Raw genomic sequence first — 23,507 nt, 5'->3', positions numbered from 1 at the left:
AGAAGAAAGAAAAAAAATGAAATTGATGTCAGTGCAGCTATATATATGCTATGGTTCCAGTCCAGAGATTGTCTGCAGTGATAAATGACTAGAGTTTTTATAACACACAAGAGCCCTTGTTCTTAGCGCTGACCCCGTTCCGTAAACCATGCCTCCCAAACTCCATTTTCGGAGCAGACATCAGCTGCTCTTTCTCAGCCTGGAGTGAAAACATCCCACCTACCAAGAGGTCGCACTAGAATTAGACTGCTTGAGGTGGGGGTTTATACAGAGAGAATGAGTTACTGTCAAACTAAGAAGGCATTTTCTCTGTGGTGTGGTGGTCCTCAGAGTCTCTGGCTTCATGTCTGCGCTTGACTGCCTCAACAGTGTGCAGCTCAGCTGTGACAACAAACATGGGGTCTCCTGGGCCGGCCACTCCAAGCCCAGCAACCCACAACAACATTTAAATTCCAAAAATAAGTAGTGTAAAACTAGCCATCAAAAGCTTTGGCATATATGACCCTGGACCACAAAACAAGTCATAAGTAGCATGGGTATATTTGTAGCGATAGCCAACAATACATTGTACAGGTCAAAATTCAGATTTTTCTTTAATGCCAAAAATCATTAGGATATTAGGTAAAGATCATGTTCCATGAAGATATTTTGTAAATTTTCTACCATAAATATATCAAAACTTAATTTTTGATTAGTAATAAGACCTTTGTGCATCTTTGGAACACAAATTAAGATATTAAACGTAGTAAGGACATTAAATAAACAAAAATTAAACAAAATTAAACAAAAAAAATCATGTTAAAGAGGTGTGTGAACTTGCAAATACGATGTCAGACACTGTAATATGCTTTGGTCCGCTCCCTGATTACCGGGGGGATGAGATACATAGCAGACTGGCGTCACTCAATGGCTGGATGTCTAAGTGATGCCCGCAGAATAGCATAGACTTTATAGACAATTGGAAGAATTTTTGGGGCAGACCTGACCTATTGCAAAGAGATGGTGTTCATCCCTCCTGGGGTGGTGCCGCTCTTCTCTCTAGAAATATGGCACAGAGTCTTAGAGTTCGTACTTGTCTAACTGGGGCCCAGGTCAGGAAGCAGACAGACTGGCTAAACCGACTGTCTGCTAGCTGCCTCACGTCACAGAAGTCAGTTAATTATCAGCACATAGAGACTCCTTCACCTAGATATCACACTATAGAGACTTTGTCTGTTCCCCGAACTAGAAAATACAGAAAACATCCAAACCAAAGTAAGAGTAACAATTTAATTGATGTTCAACAAATAAAAAATGTTTACAATACAAAGAAACAATTGATAAAGCTTGGCTTACTGAATATCAGGTCCCTTTCTACAAAAGCACTTTTTGTAAATGATTTGAACAATTATAATAATCTAGATTTGCTCTGTTTGACAGAAACATGGCTAAAACCAGATGAATACATTACTTTAAATGAGTCCACACCCCAAGATTAGTGCTATAAAAATGAGCCACGTCCGAAAGGTAAAGGGGGAGGTGTTGCTACAATTTATAGCAATATTCTCAGTATTTCTCGGAGGGCAAGCTTTAAGTATAACTCGTTTGAAGTTATGGTGCTACGTATAACATTATCTAGAGAAAGATGTGTTAGTGATAAATCCCCTGCGATGTTTGTACTAGCTACTGTATACAGGCCACCAGGGCACCATACAGACTTTATTAAAGAATTTGCTGATTTTCTGTCTGAGGTAGTGCTGGCTGCAGATAAAGTCTTAATTGTTGGCGATTTTAATATCCATGTCGATAATGAAAAAGATGCATTAGGATCAGCATTCATAGACATTCTGAACTCTATTGGGGTTAGACAACACGTTTCCGGACCTACTCATTGTCGAAATCATACTCTAGATTTAATACTGTCACATGGAATTGATGTTAGTGGTGTTGAAATTCTGCAGCAAAGCGATGATATCTCAGATCATTATCTAGTCTTGTGTAAACTCCATATAGCTAAAACTGTAAATTCTACACCTTGTTACAAGTATGGTAGAACCATCACTTCTACCACAAAAGACTGCTTTGTAAGTAATCTTCCTGATTTATCTCAATTCCTCAGCATATGCAACAGCGCAGAAAAACTTGATGTAACAGAAATTATGTACTCTCTCTTTTCTAGCACTTTAGATACAGTTGCTCCTTTACGCTTAAGGAAGATCAAAGAAAACAGTCTGACTCCGTGGTATAATGAGCACATTCGCACCTTAAAGAGAGCAGCCTGGAAAATGGAGTGCAGCTGGAGGAAAACAAAACTAGAGGTATTTCGTATAGCCTAGCGGGAAAATACCCTATCCTACAGAAAAGCATTAAAAACTGCTAGATCTGATTACTCTTTGTCTCTTCTAGAAGAAAACAAACATAACTCCCGGTATTTATTCAATACAATCACTAAATTAACGAAAAATAAAGCATCAACAGGTGTTGGCATTTCCCAAAAGCACAACAGTAATGACTTTATGAACTACTTTACTTCCAAGATCGATTCTATCAGAGATAAAATTGTAACCATGCAGCCGTCAGCTACAATATCGCATCAGATAGTGCACTATAGATCCCCTGAGGAACAATTCACTCATTCTCTACTATAGGAAATTGTATAAATTTGTTAAATCATCTAAACCAACAACATGTATGTTAGACCCTATTCCATCTAAACTACTTAAAGAGCTGCTTCCAGAACTCATAGATCCTCTTTTGGCTATTATTAATTCATCACTGTCATTAGGATATGTCCCCAAAACTTTTAAATTGGCTGTTATTAAGCCTCTCATTAAAAAAATACAACTTGACCCCAAAGATTTAGTTAATTACAGACCTATCTCAAATCTTTCTTTTCTGTCAAAGATACTAGAAAAGGTAATTATATTCCTTCTTAGAGAAAAATAGTATTTGTGAGGAATTCCAGTCAGGATTTAGACCGTATCAGTACTGAGACTGCTCTCATTACAGTTACAAATGACCTGCTTCCATCATCTGATCGTGGTTGTATCTCTTTATTAGTTCTACTGGATCTCAGCGCTGCGTTTGACACTATCGACCACAACATTCTTTTAAATAGACTAGAACACTTTGTTGGCATTAGTGGAAGTGCCTTAGCATGGCTCAAATCGTACTTATCTGAACGCCATCAGTTCGTAGCAGTGAAGAGGTATCATATCGATCACAAGTGCAGTTCGGAGTACCTCAAGGCTCAGTACTAGGGCCGTTACTTTTCACGCTTTACATGTTACCCTTGAGAGATATTATCAGGAGACATGGTGTTAGGTTTCACTGTTATGCTGATGATACTCAGCTCTATATTTCTTTGCGGCCCAGTGAAACACACCAAATTACGAAACTAACGGAATGCAGTCGATATATAAAAAACTGTATGACGAGTAACTTCTTACTGCTAAATTCTGAAAAACACGTGTTAATTGTCAGACCTAAAAACCCCACATGCAATAACCTAGAACACTATCTAACACTTGACGGCTGCTCTGTCAATTCTTCTTCATCAGTTAGTAACCTAGGTGTGTTGTTTGATAGCAATCTTTCATTTGAAAGCCATGTTTCTAGCATCTGTAAAACTGCATTTTTACATCTCAAAAACATATCTAAATTGCGACCTATGCTCTCAACATCAAATGCAGAAATACTAATTCATGCGTTTATGACCTCAAGGTTAGACTATTGTAATGCTTTATTGGGTGGTTGTTCTGCACGCTTGATCAACAAATTACAGTTGGTCCAAAATGCAGCAGCTAGAGTCCCTACTAGAACCAGGAAGTACGACCATATTAGCCCGGTTCTGTCAACACTGCATTGGCTCCCCATCAAACATTGTATAGATTTTAAAATCTTGTTAATTACTTATAAAGTCCTGAATGGCTTAGCTCCTCGAGCGAGCTCTTATCACATTATAGTCCTCCACGTCCGCTGCATTCTCAAAACTCTGGCCATTTGATAATACCTAGAATATCAAAATTGACTGCGGGTGGCAGATCCTTTTCCTATTTAGCACCCAAACTCTGGAACAATCTACCTAATACTGTTCGGGAGGCAGACACACTCTGTGAGTTTAAATCTGATGAGCGCCAGAGACAGATCCCCAGTGAGGACCCCGCCACTTAGACAGCTATCGGGAAAGACCACTGGAACCAGGTGAGCCCTTACAATCTGACTTTGCTGCAGTTGGAATTGAACTGCTGGTTCGTTTGGCCAGAGGAGAACTGGCCCCCCGACTGAGCCTGGTTTCTCCCAAGGTTTTTTTCTCCATTCTGTCACCGATGGAGTTTTGCTTCCTTGCTGCTGTCGCCTCTGGCTTGCTTAGTTGGGGACACTTCATTTCCAGCGATATCGTCGACCTGATTGCAAAGACACTATTTAAACTGAACTGAGCTGGATGATGACATCACTGAATTCAATAATGAAATGCCTTTAACTGAAAATCTTTTTTTTTTTTTTATCTTTTCATTTTACATTATTGACATTATTTTCATTTTTTGATATTGTGCAGTTGCTTTGACACAATTTACATTGTTAAAAGCACTATATAAATAAAGGTGACATGACTTGAAATAAAGGTGACATTGTTAAAATAGTCCATGTAACAGCAGTGGTTCAACCATTATGTTATGAACCTACGAGAATACTTTTTTGTGCATAAAGAAAACAAAAATAACTTTATTCAACCATTTCTTCGCTTCCGTGTCAGTCTTTGAGGCACGTTCACGACAGTACCTCAACGCATTATACACATTATTTTTGTTTACTTCGTGGACAAAAAAGTATTCTCGTAGCGTCATAAAATCACAGTTGAACCACAGATGTCACATGGACTACTTTAACAATGTCCTTGCTACAAATTAAGCACAATATAAATCTACATTTTTTTCAGAGTCTGTCCTTTCATTTGCTTTAGTTGGAAGTGTGATCAGTGCCTGATGTCAAATCAATCCCAATGGGAAATCCCAGCATGAAGAAAAACACTGTGTATGTTTACCATAAAAACATGTTCTGACTGGCATGTGTATGTTTGCAGTAGAGGAACAGAGAACATCTGGTGTATTCACCTGCAAAGCACTGGCAGGGAGGTGAGATGCATTCGGATGTATTTCTGTGTGATATTTTTGTACCGTGTTTCTCTGTTGAATCTCTGATCCTTTGAGCTCTTCTGCAGTGCAATATCAGCTTATTCTCAGCTCTCTGTTATGTCATGCCGGCAGAAGAACTGTTTAGATATAGACTACACAGCTATCTACGGCCTGATGTATGCTTCTGTTCTCTGCATGTTTATGTTATGTTAAGTACTGACGATCATTTCCCAGTTAGTGAGATAGCAGCACCACTTGAAATCTGAATCCTTGCTTACCTACTTCTTTACTATGTGTTTTTCCGATCAGTTATAGTGGAATGCATTTTTGCACTCAGAGTGAATTAATACCTTAGTAATGATAACATTCATATGTGTGTTGCATGTCATTCCACATCCGTCTGGTATCTGCTGTAGAATGTCATGCATGGGCCAGAGTATGTCATTCATTCATAGCCTGTAAACTCTTTAATCCCGCATGGAAACAGCTGACCATGTGACGTACAGTGGAGTGGGAGAGTGGCCCTGTCTGATCTCATCAGAGATTACTGCTCTCAGGCCTCAGCGCTCCTTCTATTTCCTGTGTCAATCATCATCCTGTGATCCTTAACCAATCCACGGCCACCAGGTGGGTTGGTATATGTTATCCTCACCCAATCAGATTGCATCACTCCACAGAATTCTTGCTGAGTTGTGACTTTCAGCTGACAATTCAAAATATTTTTAGCATGGAAAGTAAGGAATGATTCAGCTGTTTTTGTTTGATTTTTTTATATATTTTTTTACTTTCCAATTTGCAGGTCTGCAGCAAATACAACATAATACACCCCACAACCTTGATATTAACTTTATATATGTCAACAGGAACATTCTATCCTCATAATAAAGCTAAATATAGGTCTATTATATTCAGATAACATGCTATATATCTATAAAATGTAATATATTTATTTATATAATAAAATATTAAAATACAAACATTACCTTGTGTTAACACTTTATATTAAAATGTTTAAATAAAAATGTTTTAATAAAAATAAATGTGTGTATACACGCGCACACATTTATGTATAATAAATAAAATATTAACATACAAATATATATAGATCACATTGTATTAACATACAGTATACTTAAATATTATATCAATGTTTCACAGCTATATATATATATATATATATATATATATATATATATATATATATATATATATATATATATATATATATATATATATATATATATGTGTGTATATATATGTATATATATATTAGTAATACATTATATGAATTTATGTAATAAAATTTATATATTAATTTACAATTTACATTGTTAATATTATAGCCTGGTAATAAAGGTAAATGTAAGCTGTATTGAATTAACATGCGTGTACATAATATATTTAAATGTGTGTGTGTAAAATTATAATATATATAATATATATACAGTATATATATTACATTTATATTATACACATATAATATACATATTACACAAATATATTTTTACGGTTATGTTAAAAAAAAGTCATATATTTATAATATATAATTTATGGTAAAAATATATTTGTAATAAATAACAAATATATTACAACTATCTATATATATATATATATATATATATATATATATATATATATATATATATATATATATATATATATATATATATATATATATACAAATTACACAAATATATTTTTAATGTTGATATGGTAATTTTCTTCGCTTACTGTGGTAATGGTAAAGTGTTTATTTTCATCAGATAAGAATGTTTGTACAAATAAATTATTCAAATGAATTCCCAAAAAATAAATAAACAACCAGGCTGTGAGGCAGGACGCATGTACCCAAGGTGAAAGAGGATGGCAATAATTGTAAGAAGCATCTGATCTTATTGCACTGCTGGCTAGAGCGTAATAAATATGTAATCAGTCTGTTCGACATTGCTGTGAGAGGCAGTGCGTGTCTGCTGTGTGTGTGTGGAGGGCTGTGGGTGGGGGCTGTAGCCGCAGCGCGACTTAAATGCACTGCAGCATCCAGCAGGTTCTGTTTCTCTGCATCCTGTTCTCTTGCGCCTGCTCGCTGCTCTCTCTCTCTCTCATTCCACTCCTCTCCGTCCAGAGTGTCCGTGCATCCATCTGTCCTGGCATAGAATCTCTCTGTATTCCTCTCTCCTGTCATCTGAAATTTTCAGCATATAGACAAACAACCTCAACCCTTGCTAATTTTGCCAGGCCCAGTCCGTCTGCAGAGCACCGTCGTCAAACTCAACGTCCAGGATGGATGTTCTAATGAAAGGATTCTCCATGGCCAAGGAAGGAATGGTGGCCGCTGCTGAGAAAACTAAAGCTGGAGTTGAAGAGGCAGCTCTCAGGACCAAAGAAGGGGTCATGTATGTGGGTAAGTGCAGATGTTGGCTACTAGTCTCTCTCTCTCTCTCTCTCTCTCTCTCTCTCTCTGTCTCTCTCTCTGTGGGTGTGTGTGTCCCACAGGGTAAAATATTAAAATAATGCTGCATTGACAGTGCTAATAATAGCTGTGTTCTATAAAGGTCTCTGCAATTATTCCCAATAGATCTAATGCAGATGTGATGGATGAGTATGCATTCCATTATCATGTGCGTGAGTGTGTGTGTGGAGGATAGGAGGGTCTTAGTGAGGTTGTGCTCTAGTCTGCTGAGGAGTTTTGAGAGTGTAGATGGAAGCAGCTGTGAATGTGAGATACACGACTGATTAAAAAAAAATGCTGCAAAATGGTGCAGGGAATGAAACCTGGGGTGTGGTGAAAGAGAGAGTTATGGGAGTGCAGACCTGAACTGGAAATAGTAAAAGCTCATAAAAACAATAAAATCAGTGTGCACTAATATTTCAGATGAATTTCATCAGTAAATAAATAAATGTTTTTTTTTCCCCCACACAATATACTATGATGCACTGTCTTGTACAATATTGCACAATTTAATTCAATAAAGTCCAACATGCTCACACCATTGATAATTTAACCACTAGTAATTTGTAACAAAAAACTGTACAGTTAATAATTTATTATTAATGCACAAAAATGCATTGTGCACTGCTTTTACGCAAAGATTACCTTTTTTACTCTTTTTGACACTTATTTCCTGCATGCATTCATGTGCATGTGAATACGTTATTTACCTTTTATGTACCTGTCCAATACAATATAATAATTCCAACTTCATCAACTAACAGTCTGCACACTATTTCGTCCTGCACGCACTATAAAGTGTTGTTTATGTGCATGTGAACGAGAGCGAATGTAAGGGGAGGGCATATAGAGCGGATCAGCTGAGCACTGCAGCATTTACTCCCTCCCTCTTTGCGCTCCCCATCTTCCATGCGTGTGTGTCGATGCAGCAGGATTTGCCTGGTTGCGAGTGGACTGTGATGACTAACCCTCACCATCCCCCTACACCACCATAGAAAGAGAGAGAGATGGGGAAATGAGGTGCAGTGCTCATGTGTTATGTCATAGGCGTGCAGCCACATAGTGTCTGCTTATGCTCATCAGCACAGAAATGAACAGATGGCGTAGAGAGAACATGACTGAAAATACAAACTGCAAACAATTCAACATGAAAGCATGACTATGTAGTATTCAATGCATTCTGGATTGACACGCAGAAAACACTTGAAACTTTCTCTCCTTGATGTTGTTTTCATCACCTATAACCTGACAAGTGGTAATCTCACCTAATCCAATCAGATCAACAATCAACCCAGCATGCATTTCAGTGTGATGTAATCTTTATAAGCACTTTTCCACCAAGGTCACCTGTGCTGAGGTCACAGACCTGGAAATCTGCTCTCATTCTAGTGCATGTATTGTGAGGGGGGCTTCAGAGTGCTCATATGGCATTATGTGCACTAGAGCGGGAAGTCATTACTCAGGTTGACTGTTACGAAGGCAGGTTACTTATTCTCCATTTGAGAGTGTCAAAGCTACTGCATGTGATACTATGAATGGCCTTTGACACAGAACTGTATGTTCTGAAGAAGCATTGTCGTCATCTTCAGTGGAGATCTCCTCAACTGAAAGTGATGGTGCAAACGCTTCATCTAACAAGCAGCTCGGATTCATCCAGCAAACTGATAAAGTCAGTTAGATAGACTTTGCTGTGATATAAAGAGATCTCCTTTAAGGCAGTTACAGAAAGAACGCAGGAGAGCAGATGTGCTCAGCCATGCAGAAACTATACTGAAATTTGAGCTTTCGCATAAAGAAACATGGAGAAAGAGAGTGAGAAAGAAAAGAGGTCTAAGAATAGAACTGGACAGACTAATGTACACGCATAAATTAAATACGTAGTAATACGGAAGCAGTTTGCATCTAAATATTACACGATCTATGTGATGGATTTTTAAATGCTTGATGACAGCAAGGCTCGGATGTGTGTGATAGAATGATATTGATGGTAGATGTAGCTAAGACTGACAGACAAACTCTTAGAAGTGTATAGTGTCATTGTCTGTTAATGAAGCTTTTGGGATCTTATCTGCTTTGAAGTGGAGCTGAATTTCTTTTTATTTGCACAGATCTGCATAGTCCCCTATCATATTTGAATAGAGATGTAAGCATCTTTAAATTATGAGATTAGATTGCTATCACGACCTAACTCCTGACATTTTAGTCACTGAGACACAGAAAAACAGTCTAATTGTGATGATTGCTGTTTATTCGGTAATTAGAATTTTGTATACACTACCATTTGGGGTCAGCATTTGTTTTTATTCAGAAAATACATTAAATTGTTTAAAAAAAAACTGACAGTAAAGACACTTTTTACATAGTTTAAAAAAAATAAAACAAATGCTGTTCTTTCAAACCATCCATTTATTAAAGAATCCAGGGAAAATAATGTATCATGGTTTAGACAAAATTATTATTTTCAACTTTTATAATACTACAAAATATTTCTTGAGCACAAAAACAGCATATTAGAATGATTTCTGAAGGATTGTGAGAGACTGGAGTAATGATTGCTTAATTAAGCTTTGCCACCACAGGAATAAATTGCATATTAAAATATATATGTTACATTTTAATAATATTGTAATATTTTAATAATATTTGTCTCAAAGTCTCAAGTATGTTGCATATTGTTGAAAATCTGTTGTGTACATTGTTAATGTTTATTCTGTTTCACATATTTTATATTCTGTTTTCACTTATTAAAAATATGGTAGAGTGACACCTATCTACTCTAGTATACAGTAAACTATCCAGCGCTCAAAAAAAAAGTGCTGTTCTGAAAACACTGTCAATTGTTATGACAATATCAATGTAAAAATTAGGCCTATATATTTCACGTTGACCCAGATTAGCCATATATCTTTGCCTCTAATTATATACAACTTAATGTGGTGTTTTTGTACCAATATTTATTTCTCATATTTCAGGTAACAAAACAAAGGAGGGAGTGGTGTCAGGCGTAAACACAGGTGAGAAATAAATAAGCATGCATCTTTAGATAGATTCATCAGAAACTGAGAAATGAGAAATCATTTATCTATAATATCTATCCTCACAGTTGCCCAGAGGACCACCGACCAGGCGAATATTGTCGGTGAGACAGCGGTAGGCAGCACTAATGAAGTTGGACAGAAGACAGTAGAGGGGCTGGAGAATGTGGCTGCATCAACTGGCCACAACCCGGTGAGATCTCCACCAGCACAAAAACAAACTAAATTCACATCTCTTAATTATCATATATAATATTTTGTGTGTATTGCATTTTAAAACACCTTTAAATTAGCCTTCTTAAGACTAGCCTAAGGGATCTATGTCTAATCTGAGATAACCACAAACTCTGCACTAAACTGTGTATTTACTGTATAAATACTGGTATTTCGTGTCTAACATATTCTGTTTTTCCCTGTTTACAATTGTGCTGTTGACAGGATGAGGCTTTATATGAGGTGCTTATTAAATGGGGTTGGGAATGGTTGATTTGGTTTGTAAAGAGAAATGCTAGTATATAGCCTGTGAATATGGCATATATACTCCACGCAGCATATGAGACTGAGCTTTAACTTGAATTAACTGACTGCTTTATCACTGATGAGGAGAATGTGCCCAACCTTCCATATAACAGCAGAGATCAGTTTATTCAATCCACCCTGGAGTCATTCTCTTAATTGTGCATAATGAGAAAGAATGGCTGCATTGATTACCTTATTGATTACCTGAATTCCCTTGTGTTCCCATCAAGTTAATGAGCTAATATTGTTAGTGTTTAAAATCTCTGCTTTCCCACATAACTGGGAAGGCAGCATCAGTGATATTTTAGTGTTATTGTTTATAGTATTTATGAATATTTTTAATTAGCTTTCATTTTTAGATTTTGTTTTAATTTTAGTCATTTTTGTGTGTTTCTGTCTTTTTTTTTTTTAATAGTTAGATTTAGATTTAGTCATTTAGCAGACGCTTTTATCCAAAGCGACTTATTTCCATTCAGATTTAATTTTATTTTCATTCGAGAAATGAAATACTTGAACCTAAACTTTTTTTAATTTCAGTGAGTAGCCAAGGCAATACTTCTAATTTTCTTTTGTTTTAAGTTCAAGCTTTTCATCTATATTTTTCAAGTAAATATTTTCTATTAACACATGTGGGTGACTTGAATGACAAGCAAATGACAGATCTGTCCTCATATTTACCAGTCTCTCATTCCCATTGCATCAACTAACAACCTGGATCTTTATCGTGATAATAACTCATCTTCTACCAGAGCATATATTCTGACAGGACAGATACAATAAAACAATGTGATTCATCAAGTAAATGACACTAAACAGTTACATTTTCACATCATCAGAAAGCTTATCAATGGTCGTGTGCCGTTGCATTCTGCTAATGGATGCATGTTTTTCCTGCACAATATTCTTAAAAAAAAATCAACAATACTAATCTTTCTGAATGATTTGACATTGTGCATGTAGGAATAATGGCTTATCTAGAACCAAAGTTTGGCCTTCTATGTATTAATATGCATAGGTCCCTAAACTGCTGTATAGGAGACATTGTTCCCCTTTCTGGAAATCACAGATCAGTTTGCATAGTTAAATGGCTAATAGTAACTCATTTTAATAGTGAATACAGATATTCAGAAAGCAATTATGCTTTAAAATCAACATTAATATAAAAAGACCCTATTTATGTGAAAGTTCCTGGTCTTTTTGTGTATGATTCATGGGTCCTCACTACTTCAAGTATATAAGGTTTTTGTCTTCAGAATTGCTCATGAAAATGTAGGGACAATATTACATGAAACAACTTTCCTTTTTGGCAAATGTTAGATCACAATACATTAGATTATGAAAGTAAAATAGGGTGCATACAGCAACTTGCTGAATTTGAGGGCTGTAAAGAAAGATTTGGTTGGGATGTAAAGAAGAAAGCGATTAGTTTAAGACTGTTGTGAGGCAAAAAGTCCTTTGAGGAGGACAGAGTGCCTGGTCCTGACAGAGACAGAAGATGTGCCTGCCGGCTGCATTCACCATGACCATCGTTTAAATCCCTCCCTGCATCTCTGCAGAGACAGCAGTCATAACACTGCTGAGAGGCCCATGGCTGTGCTGCATCCCCTGCATGTCTGAATGGATATTTAGTATGGCTGTTTAACATGACAAAAGCTGTTATTGCGCTCCATATGAAGATTCACTGCTGAATTCCAGATGGATCTAAAGCAGAAAGCAGCTGTCTCTTGGATGTTAACGATGTCTGTATTTCACAGGGTGACTTCTCTCATGGGGGCGTGGAAGGAGGAGACGGTGGAGAGGTGAGAAAAATGACTTTCCATGAAAACAGTGCACTTTGGTCTCAGTATTTATTTATTTATTTTTTAAGCATTAGGTTGATGCGTTTCATGATTCTGTAATAAAAAAAAAAACTTACTGTGTAGCACACCATAAAAGGTACACACAAAACTTATCTCCAAAAGCGTTCAAAAGTTTGAGGTATTTTATTTGATCAAAAACACTGTAAAAATTTAATGTTATTTAAAATTTGTTATTTAAAATAGGAATCTTTTGTAACATTACAAATGTTTTTACTGTCCCTTTTTATCAATTTAATGTATGCATACTGAATAAAAGTATTACTTTATTTTCTTATAATAATAATAAATTCCTACTGATCTCAAATTTTGAACAGTAGTATATTCATTATTAATTAAATACATAATTGTAATATTTATAATATTCTATACAATAGTAGGCCTATTATTATATAAAACAATTTATTGCTAGAAAATTACAAGTTATATGTCCCCCGGTGGGCAATTGATGTTGAAAAGACATCAAATTCACAGCAAAAAAAAAAAAACAGGTCAAATATGCAAATCAAACTGACATCAAAAACATGACGTTGATTTGATGTAAATTGAGCATCGTATGTTTATTGGCCTACATATGCATTAAACCAATTTCAGTGTGGGATTTTCAGCCAATTACCACTAGAAGTAATTCCTTTCCAAACTGAATTTAAAATGATGTTACAGCATCTTGATCAAGTCTTGACTAATATTTAGCGTCAAATTGATATTAAGGTGCCCGCTGGGCCATGTTTGCATGCTGAAAGTGTGCAAAGTGTCCAAAGCATCTGCGTCTGTGTAGATAAGAATCCCAGGATTAAACCATATATGAAATAACTTAATCTGTGTTCTTTCTGTTCATCAGGGTTATTAGTCCAGTGGCCTGAAGCTGAACCGGTCCCCTCTCTTCCCTCTGACTCTCCACCTCTGAGTTTTTCTCCAAAGCCTCACCCCTTCCAGACTCCAGATGTTACTGATATTTTTTTGTGACTGTATGGAAAACCAGAGTTGAAAAAGACTTTCCCTGAGCCCTGTAGTCGTTAGATGTGTGACGCTTCCCATCCTCTCCATCTGTGGTGTCGTCATGCTGTTCTCTAGTGTTACTGTCATTCCTCTTCCCATCCACACCTCATCTAAAACTCACACACACACACTCATACATACACAAAAAAATGAAGCGCAGATGCTGATATCAGAGGTTGAGGTGGTCTTTTAGGAGCATGGCTGGAAAAAAAGAACCTCGCATGACCAGTAATGTAAGAAAAGCAATACATCTCATTTCATCAGGGCATGTAGCAAAGTGCGTCTGGATCTTTGTGAGATCGTAGCCATGTTTCAATTTATTTAGTCTTGAAAATGCTGCAATGTACGCAATGACAAGTTGTGTGTACATTAAGAGATACATTACATTCCTTTAGTTCAGTATGTGTGCAGAATAGAGTTACTGTGTGCTTGACCAATAGACTTATCGTGTGATTTGTTAGAGTAAGAACAAATGTTTATTCACAAAATGTGAACACATACTGTATAAATACTGTAAAACAAAACAAAAAAAACGCTTATCCGTATTGATGTAGCTGTGCCAGACTTACATTTCTTCATTAGCTTATACACGAGATTTGGTTCCAGATGGGACAAGGAGTATTCCGATGTTATAGGAAGAGATCAAATCTTCAAATACATCCTGTTTTGTCATGATTTTGTTGCGATGCATGTGAAGTCGGTGTGCAATCATGAATTTGTGATGCCCACAATGTAAAAGCAATACCACAGCACCATTGCAAAGTTGGTCATTGGTCTGTTCTGTAGCACTGTGCTATGCTGATTCTAGGCACTGTGTTGCTAAGGGAAAGGGAATGCAAAGAAGTGTAGATCTAACTGTCTTCATCTTCATTTAGCCTTGCCATCATGGCCACCCAAACCCCATCCCTGTCCTGTCACTCAACGGTGTGTTCAGATCCACCCCAGGCTTGTGTCTGCTGTAGGTAACTAGGACAAAACTATCAACCATTGCAGTTTGTTCTTTCTTTGAAACCACACAAAAACTGAAGACTGCATGTTGCCTTATCAGCACTCCTGTATTCACTTACACACACACACACACACACACACACACACACACACAAACACATACACATACACACAAAGCTGATCAAAACACAAAAACACTCTTCTCAAGCTTTTTTTCTTTGAGCCTTTCTCTTTTTGCTCTCTCTGAAAAACACACAAGCAAATGTCCCACATACGTTTTATGTTGTCATCAAAGCAGGCAAGCTGATTTTATAAAATGTATAAGTGAAATAAAGAGTTTTGTTTAAATCTATACTGCTGTCAAGTTTGATTTTGTGAGCAGGATTGGAGGTGTCCTTTGCAAATGTATGCACTACAAAATACACTGAAAAAATGTGCAGAAACAGTTTTCACGGTTTCATTTATAGTGAAAAATAAATATACTAAAATGTATTTAAAATACATTTCATGCGAAGTATAGGCCTAATACAAATATATTTATGTTAATGTGCTTCATAAAAATACCCAGCAATTGTACTTTTGGTATGCTAAGCTAGTATACTTAAAATCTGCTTAATTGGAACAGCTAATTTTGTAGTCGATGCACTTAATTGTGCGGAAGAGGTGCTGAAGTCCAACTGAAGTATCTTAATGTGCTAAAGTGGAACTTTTGCAAGTATACTTTGAATGATATTGGTCTATAAATGCAAGATCATCAATAGTGACGTTAAAACACATTTTAGGCTTAATATTAAGAAATTTGCATTGTGCACAAATAGCCTACTCCAAATAAAGTTAAATTATCATTTTTATATCAGTAAGTCTCGAGCGATATGTCAGTAAATGTTATTAGATCTGAACTACAATTAGTATGAAATTGTTTAAATGTTACTTTTTTTAACTAAGGAAGTTTCACAATTTATTATTAAGAAACACTGAATTAAACATGACGTTTCGAAGTAGAATTGTAAAATGTACTAAAATATTTTATATAAAAAAAATAAAGTATTATGGAGCCCAAATAGTATACACTACAAATAGACTAGACATTATAAATCTCTTGTCATATATGTTTAAATACCCCTCAGAATCTGTAAAATATTATATTTTTTTTTAAATATAATTTAAATATTAAAAATATTATGCCAATAGTATTTTAATTTCTGTTTAAATACTGAAATAACATTTGAAAAATATATTTTTTGTAACATTTCAAAAAGTGAAACTTTCATATATTCTGGTCCGTGTACGTTTTGATAGTTTGTTTTTCAGTTTGAAATTAAATAGGCAGATTTTCGTTTTTTGGGTTCACGTCATAGACTGTAAAAAAAAAAATGGACGTAGTGTCCGTGACGTCACTCGTAGGTTTCTGAAGAGCGTTTTTGAAGCCTAAAGTGGGCGGAGCCGACCGCCGCCATCTTGGCAACGCGTCACCGCGCGTCACTCCCGGATGATCCAAAATGGGCAATGAGGCGGGACGTGGGCGGAACTGAGGTGCCTGGTTGCTGAAACCACGCCCGCCTACCTCGTCGACGTATTGGCGGTTGATTTTTGAACTTTTCCAGAGCTCACTGAGTTTGGTATTTTAAAAACAGTTTTAATCGGTTTTAATTCTTTAAGCCACAGAGTTTGTATTATAGCCTAACAGTTTTCTATTGGAGGAAAACGCTTAACCAGTAACGTTAATTACAGGCCTAACGTTACAGCCAATCACAGTCTGTCGGATTCTGGAGTGTAGTTAAGTTTTAAATAATATTATAAAGAATAAATAAATTAATAAATAAAATTACATTACATTATCACTCACCGGAAAAAAATGGAGCCTAGACTTGGACGGTCTGCTAGTACAATTAACCGCACAACAAGCCATTTTCTTAGATAATTTTAAGAAATAATAACGAAAAAAGCCATAGACTGTATAAAACAAAAGCAGAAACACGGAGATGCCAAGTTCAGCGGCTGAGGTAACGTGACGGCTAACAGACAGCAGATAGAGACAGCAACGTCAATCAACCTGTCACTCAAGTGGCCACGCCTTTAATTATGCAGAAGTTTAAGGCTTAAGATAATTTAAATGGATGAGTTATAAAAAAATTCACCCCCCTCACAGTTGTCACAAAGGGCAAAATTAGCTATATAGACCAAAATAAATTTTTGTACCAGGCTGTAAACATGTTTTTTTCTACTGTAAAGTTGGGCATTTTAACATGGAGAGTCAATGTGATTGACTCCCTTTTGGAGCCAGCCTCCAGCGGCTAGTCGATGAATTGCAGTTTTAATCACTTCTGTGTTGGTTTCACTAGTGGGAGCGGGAGGTTGCCGCAAGGTTCACGTCTAGAAAACGGATAAACGACGTCAAAATTAGTTTTCCTCTTGTGGGCGGTCATGACACGCCCCTTTCCGCCGATTGGCCAATCAAATCTGAGCCCGTGACGTCATCCCCCGTTCGTTCAGCAAAATAATAGTCCTCTCCTCTTTTTGTACCTTAAACAGTTTAACTCGGATTTTTATTTTTTACAAGAATGTCATTCAATCAAAGAAGACTTTCGTTTTTGGAGATCACAATGGGGCTTGGACATGTGGATGTCACATGGAACGTCAAGTTCAGCTGGAGTTTGCATTTTACTTCATGGCTTTAAGGGGAAAATTCTGTTTTCTGAATGTGATCCGAGTGGTCGGTATATTTGCCTGCTACTTGAAATCTCAGATATGATGTTTATTGTCACAAATCTTTATGGTCCTAATCAACAAAAAGAAAATGAAGATTTCCTTCATCGAATGGAAGAACGTATACTTTTATTGTTAAATAACAACCCCAACTCTTATCTGGTTTTCGGAGGAGATTTCAATGTGGTTATGGACAATAATTTTGATAGATGGCCCCCAAAATCTAATAATTCTAATTCCAACTTAAAGATGTTCATGCAAAGATTTTCTTTGGTTGATAACTGGAGAGAATCTCATCCATCTTTAAAGGTATTTACATGGAATAACAAATCTTTTTCCTACCAATCTCGCATTGACCTATTTCTTGCTTCTAAAGAGCTGCATAATATCTCAACTGATATTATACCTTCACCTTTGTCTGATCATAAATGTATTTCTATTTGCATCCCTCTTTCAACTACTGTTAACTCAGCTAGTACTCCCTCCTATTGGAAACTTAACTAAATTCTTGTCTATGATGAAGTTAAAAACAAAATTGATGAAATTATAACAAATTATTGGAACAAGGCTAAGGAAGATGATAACTACTGCAGCAATTGGGAGTTAGCTAAATATGAAGTCTGTAAATATTTTCGAAAATTCAGTAGTGAATTAGCTAAAAAGAGGAAGTCTTATGAAAGTAATGTTATTTGTAAAATTGCTAGTCTTCTAGGTAAAAATATGGAAAATATTACTGATCTTGAAAAAGCTGAACTTGCTGAACAGCAAAACCAATTAGATAAAATATATAAATATAAAGCTGAAGGAGCTTACGTCCGATCACGCAGAAAGTGGCTTGAGGAAGGTGAACAAAGCTCTGCTTATTTTTTTCGTTTAGAAAGACAACAAGCTAAAACTAGTAATATAAATAAACTCATGATTGATGGAGTATTAAATGAAGATCAAAAAGTAATTGGAAAATTCTGCTCTAAATTTTACACAGATTTATATACATCTAAATTTTGCCAACAAGATGCGACTAATCTCTTCGAGTCTCTTCAGAATGTACAGCAATTGAATATGGCAGATAAAGAATTATGTGATGCTCCTATTACCATGAATGAGATTGTAGATGCAATTAATTCATTAAAAAATGGAAAATCTCCTGGCACTGATGGGCTCACCTCAGAGTTTTATAAATTATTTAGCAAAAAAATAGCACCATTTCTATTAGAGGTTTTTAGACAAAGTGTAGAGAGAACATTTCTTCCTCCCACCCTATTTCAAGGAATAATAACCCTAATTCCAAAGCCAAATAAAGATCCCCTTTTCATTGATAATTGGCGCCCAATCACTCTACTAAATAATGACTACAAAATAATTGCTTTAGCTTTGGCCAAGAGATTAAAATGTGTCCTAAATTCCATTATTGATGAAACACAGTCAGGATTTCTTCCAAACAGACATATATCAAACAACATACGCTTAATTTTAGATCTATTGGACTACTCATATTTACTCTCAAAAGAAAGTTTTATTTTATTTTTAGACTACTATAAAGCATTTGACACATTAGAACATGAGTTTTTATTTCAAGCACTAAATAGAATTGGTTTTGGTGACTCCTTCTGTAATATGGTCAAAATGCTGTATATGAACAGTAGTAGCTCCATTAAATTGAGTAACGGTACCTCTCCCAGATTCTTCTTAAACCGTGGTGTTAGACAGGGATGTCCAGTATCTCCCTATCTTTTCTTAATTGCGACACAATTTCTTAGTTTACACATCAAAGCAAGCCATCTAAAAGGCATCAATATTGGCAATACAGAGATAATTATTAATCAATTAGCGGATGATACTGCTCTGTTCTTAGAAGACTCTCTGCAAATACCAGCAGCCTTACGTACTCTTCATCTCTTTTCTAAAGCCTCTGGCCTACATCTAAATCTTAATAAATGTGAACTACTTCTGATAAAAAACAGTATGTTCTCTTCAATTTGTGGCATTGCTGTTAAAAACTGTGTTACATATTTGGGTATACAAATAACAAAAGATAACTCTAGATGCTCTGCTGATCTGGACCCAATTATTATAAAAACAATGAAACGCCTGAACTGCTGGCTGCAGAGAGACCTTTCTTTGAAAGGCAGAGGTTTGCTTGTTAAAGCAGAAGGTTTGTCTCGCCTTACTTATGCTGCTCAGTCACTGTACATTGATAAGCACACGTGTAAAATTATTGATGGAATCTTAGTTAAATTATGGAAAAACAAACCCCATTATTTGAAAAAGTCAGTGATACTGAATTCTCAAAAAAACGGTGGCTTAAACTTCATTGATTTTAGTTTACTAAATAACACAATTAAAATAAATTGGCTTAATCGATTCCTTAAAAATCCCTCTTCTATTTGGAATATTTTCCCACAGCTTGTCTTCTCGAAAATTGGTGGTGCAGAGTTTGCTATAATGTGTAATTATGATATTTATAAACTCCCTGTCATATCTAACTTTCATCAACAAGTTCTTTTGGCATGGACTCTCATATACAAACACAATTTTTCTCCTCATCGGTGTTACATATGGAACAATAGGAGTATTTTATTTAAAAATAAATCTTTGTTTTATAATCATTGGTTTAGTAATGGCATATTTCATGTTAGACAGCTTTTTAATAACGAAGGTCTACTTTTTAGGTATGCAGAATTTCTTTCAGAATATAATATACCTGTAACTCCCAAAGAGTTTGCCACAGTTATGGATGCTATTCCATCTGGCATACTCATGCTTTTCAAAAATAACACTCTTTCGTTGGGTTCATTATCTTTCCTTGAACCTGTCAACACTCCTATTGGTGAGACATGTTTCACTGAAAAAAAAGGAAGAAATTATAAAGTGAGAGTTCTATTCCTTGAGAACATTATTTCTGCCCCTCCTGCAATCTCATATTGGAATGGTCTTTTTGATAATTTAGATTGGAAAAATATATGGTCCGTGCAACAAAGATTTCTCCTCACAAACAAAGTAAAAGAAATATCCTTTAAATTAATTCATAATATTTACCCAGTCAAAAATTTCTTAAAAAAAAAATTCAATTTTGATTTTGACACTAATTGCTCTTTCTGTCAGAATGACACTGAAACTATTCTTCATTTGTTTTGGTCGTGCAGTTACACTTTGCAACTTTGGAGAGATATTAGTTGGTTTATCTCAAGCAATATTTTGCAAAATTTCTCTATGAATCCCAAAACTGTTATTTTTGGCTTTTTTGAAGCGGATTCAAATGCCTGCTTTATAATAAATTTAACTATTTTCCTATGTAGATTTTATATTCACAAATGTAAGTTTTCAAAGTGTAAACCAATTTTTTTGGTATTCTTACAAGAGATAAAACATTATTTGTTTACAATTTCTTCCTCTCTTAACCCAAAAGCACTCAGAACATGTATGATTTGCAAGACATACAAACTTTTTTCCTTACTAAATGTTTAGATATCTTTTCTTTTAAGTAATGCCCTCTGTCTTTCTCTTTTGTCTTATTTTTGTTTCTTTTCTTTTATTTACATCACTATCTAACTGTTTTTTGTTTTGTGCGTTGATATTGTTGAAGTGTGTTCTTTCATTATTGTAATATTTTTGTTATTTGTAATAATTATTGTTGTGTTCTTAGTTTATTATTTTACATTGTAAACAATGTTCAAATAAAGCATTAAAAAAAAAAAAAAAATAGTCCTCTCCTCTGCTGCTGTACAGGACGGGTCCTAGATCGGGCTTTACTCTGTGTAATCTAACGCGATTCACAGAAATATTAATTTCAGAAATGTTAATCAGCACCCAGCCTGTTTTATTTAGCTGTGGGCGTAGTTAAATCTGTATGGTGAAGCAGCGCTACCCATAAACAGCGCAGAATGAATGAGAAGATAAAAAAATATATAAATATATATATAAATATAAATAATAATAGATTTAGGGGAGTCTCCCAGATATTTTTTTAGTAAAAAATGACAACTCTGATTTAGCTCGGGCAGTTAGGATACGATACATTTCGTTAATTAATTATTTACTGCCATTCATGTGAATGAAGTCTGTTTTTAGGCTGTCAAAATGTAAATGCCTCTAGCTAAACGCATCATATCATTTAGGGGCTGCTTGTTTTGTGCCGCTCCCGTGAAGCTAAGCGGAAAAAAAAGAGTCTGCAAAAGAAATCTTCTTATAACTGACTTTTTTTGACGGGTAATTTTCTCTTTTTCTGTCGTTCTACTATATTTAGCCACTCCATACCGGAGCTTTTGTATCTTACCTACAAACATTTGAAAAGTGCATTAATTTTTCATTATTAATTTTTAAACGTTTTATACATTTACATTTAATCATTTAGCAGATGCTTTTATCGAAAGTGGTTTGCGAGTCCTGTGACAAGTCTGTAATTATACCTGATTATTAATTATTAGTCTATATATTTACGATTATTGCAAAGTCATCAAAACTGGCTCGTGGCATCAGAACTACCCAAAATGTCGAAAATGAATCAAAATGATAGTGCAAGACATTCTTTGAAGTATGCAGTATGCGTGTAGTCAAAATCAAAATAATAAATCAGTAGTGAAATCTCCACCTGGTGGCGCAAAGGGACAGATGACATCATTGCTCAGACTGGAATTTTCACTAGTAGCCTAAATGAAGATTAAATAATCAAATAAATTGCTATTGAATTTGACAGTGATACCCTCCAGTGAGTTCATTTTATTTATTTATTTGATATTTCAATGTATGTGGAAGTCACATCAAATGTTAAGCAATTAAAAAGGCGAACAATGGCTTATCTCTCTTTGTTATATAGCCTAACATTGCACTGACTGAATATGTATATTTTTGTATGTTGATTAAAACTCAAAAGCCTGTTCTTATAATGATATATAGCCTGGATACCATGATCAAATAAATAGTCATTTAAATATATATAGCCTATATATTTGTTAGCAGCAGTATTTTATTATTATTACATGATTTGGACCTGGGCTCCAGTTTGAAAATCGCTGCTCTACATATAGGCTATAGCAACACATAACCCCCAGCCTCTTCAAGAAAGGGTGTGTGTGTGCGCGCGTGTGTGTGTGTGTGTGTGTGTGTGTGTGTGTGTGCGTGTGTGCATGTTTATGTGGTTTATGAGGACACAAATTTGTATAATGACATGGGTATGACAGAGGTATTACAATATGAAGGTGGTTTATGAGGACACTGCCTATGTCCCCGTAATTCAAAAGGCTTAAAAAACATACTAAATGGTGTTTTTTTGAAAATCTAAAAATGCACAAAGTCTCCTGTGAGGACTAAGTTTAGGTGTAGGGTTGGTGTAGGGCAATAGCACACACAGTTTGTTCAGTATAAAAACCATTACGCCTATGGAGAGTCCCCATAAACCACAAAAACCAACGTGTGTGTGTGTGTGTTTTCATTAAAGTAATAATGGGCCACAAACTGAGCATTCGTTTTAACGGGGGAAACGGTTTGTTTTAACGCGGATGTAGTCGTTTTGTTAATATAGGCTATTCATTGCAAACAGTGCAGCCGTTCACCGTGCCGTCGTGTCAGGGTGAGCACCGGGCCACTGTGGCATATTTTAGCTCATTATGATTTTTTTCGTCGATACTGGAACGCGCGTGAACTACAAAACCCAATAGGCCTATATAACGCTTTATCCGTTTTCCTCTGAGTTTTTTGGATAATAGGATTAAAATTGAATGAACTTCTGTTCTGTTGATTCTTACTTATTATGATTCCTAAGTATTTGACATTCACACTTCTTTAGATTTAAGATGCTTTAGAAGAAATAAAACAGGGTCCATCAGTCCAGAATTGACTTCTGGCTATATTGTCTGAGAGCTTTAACAAAGATGATGTAGTAGTT

General features: G+C 35.6%; 1 protein-coding gene across 1 annotated transcript; it reads left to right on the top strand.

Annotated features, from left to right (window-relative positions):
• The first annotated feature begins 7,083 nt into the window (after positions 1-7,083).
• LOC306857841 (uncharacterized protein) lies at positions 7,084-15,271 on the top strand. Its single transcript, XM_079398056.1, has 5 exons — positions 7,084-7,515; positions 10,536-10,577; positions 10,667-10,791; positions 12,872-12,916; positions 13,815-15,271. Exons 1-5 carry the CDS (start codon positions 7,395-7,397, stop codon positions 13,821-13,823), a joined length of 342 nt encoding a protein of 113 aa, XP_079254182.1. The 5' UTR covers positions 7,084-7,394; the 3' UTR covers positions 13,824-15,271.
• Positions 15,272-23,507: the final 8,236 nt, after the last annotated feature.

This window comes from Barbus barbus (assembly GCF_936440315.1).
Source record: "Barbus barbus genome assembly, chromosome: 38".
Lineage (NCBI taxonomy): Eukaryota > Metazoa > Chordata > Actinopteri > Cypriniformes > Cyprinidae > Barbus > Barbus barbus.
This window is presented reverse-complemented; position numbering and strand designations above follow the sequence as displayed.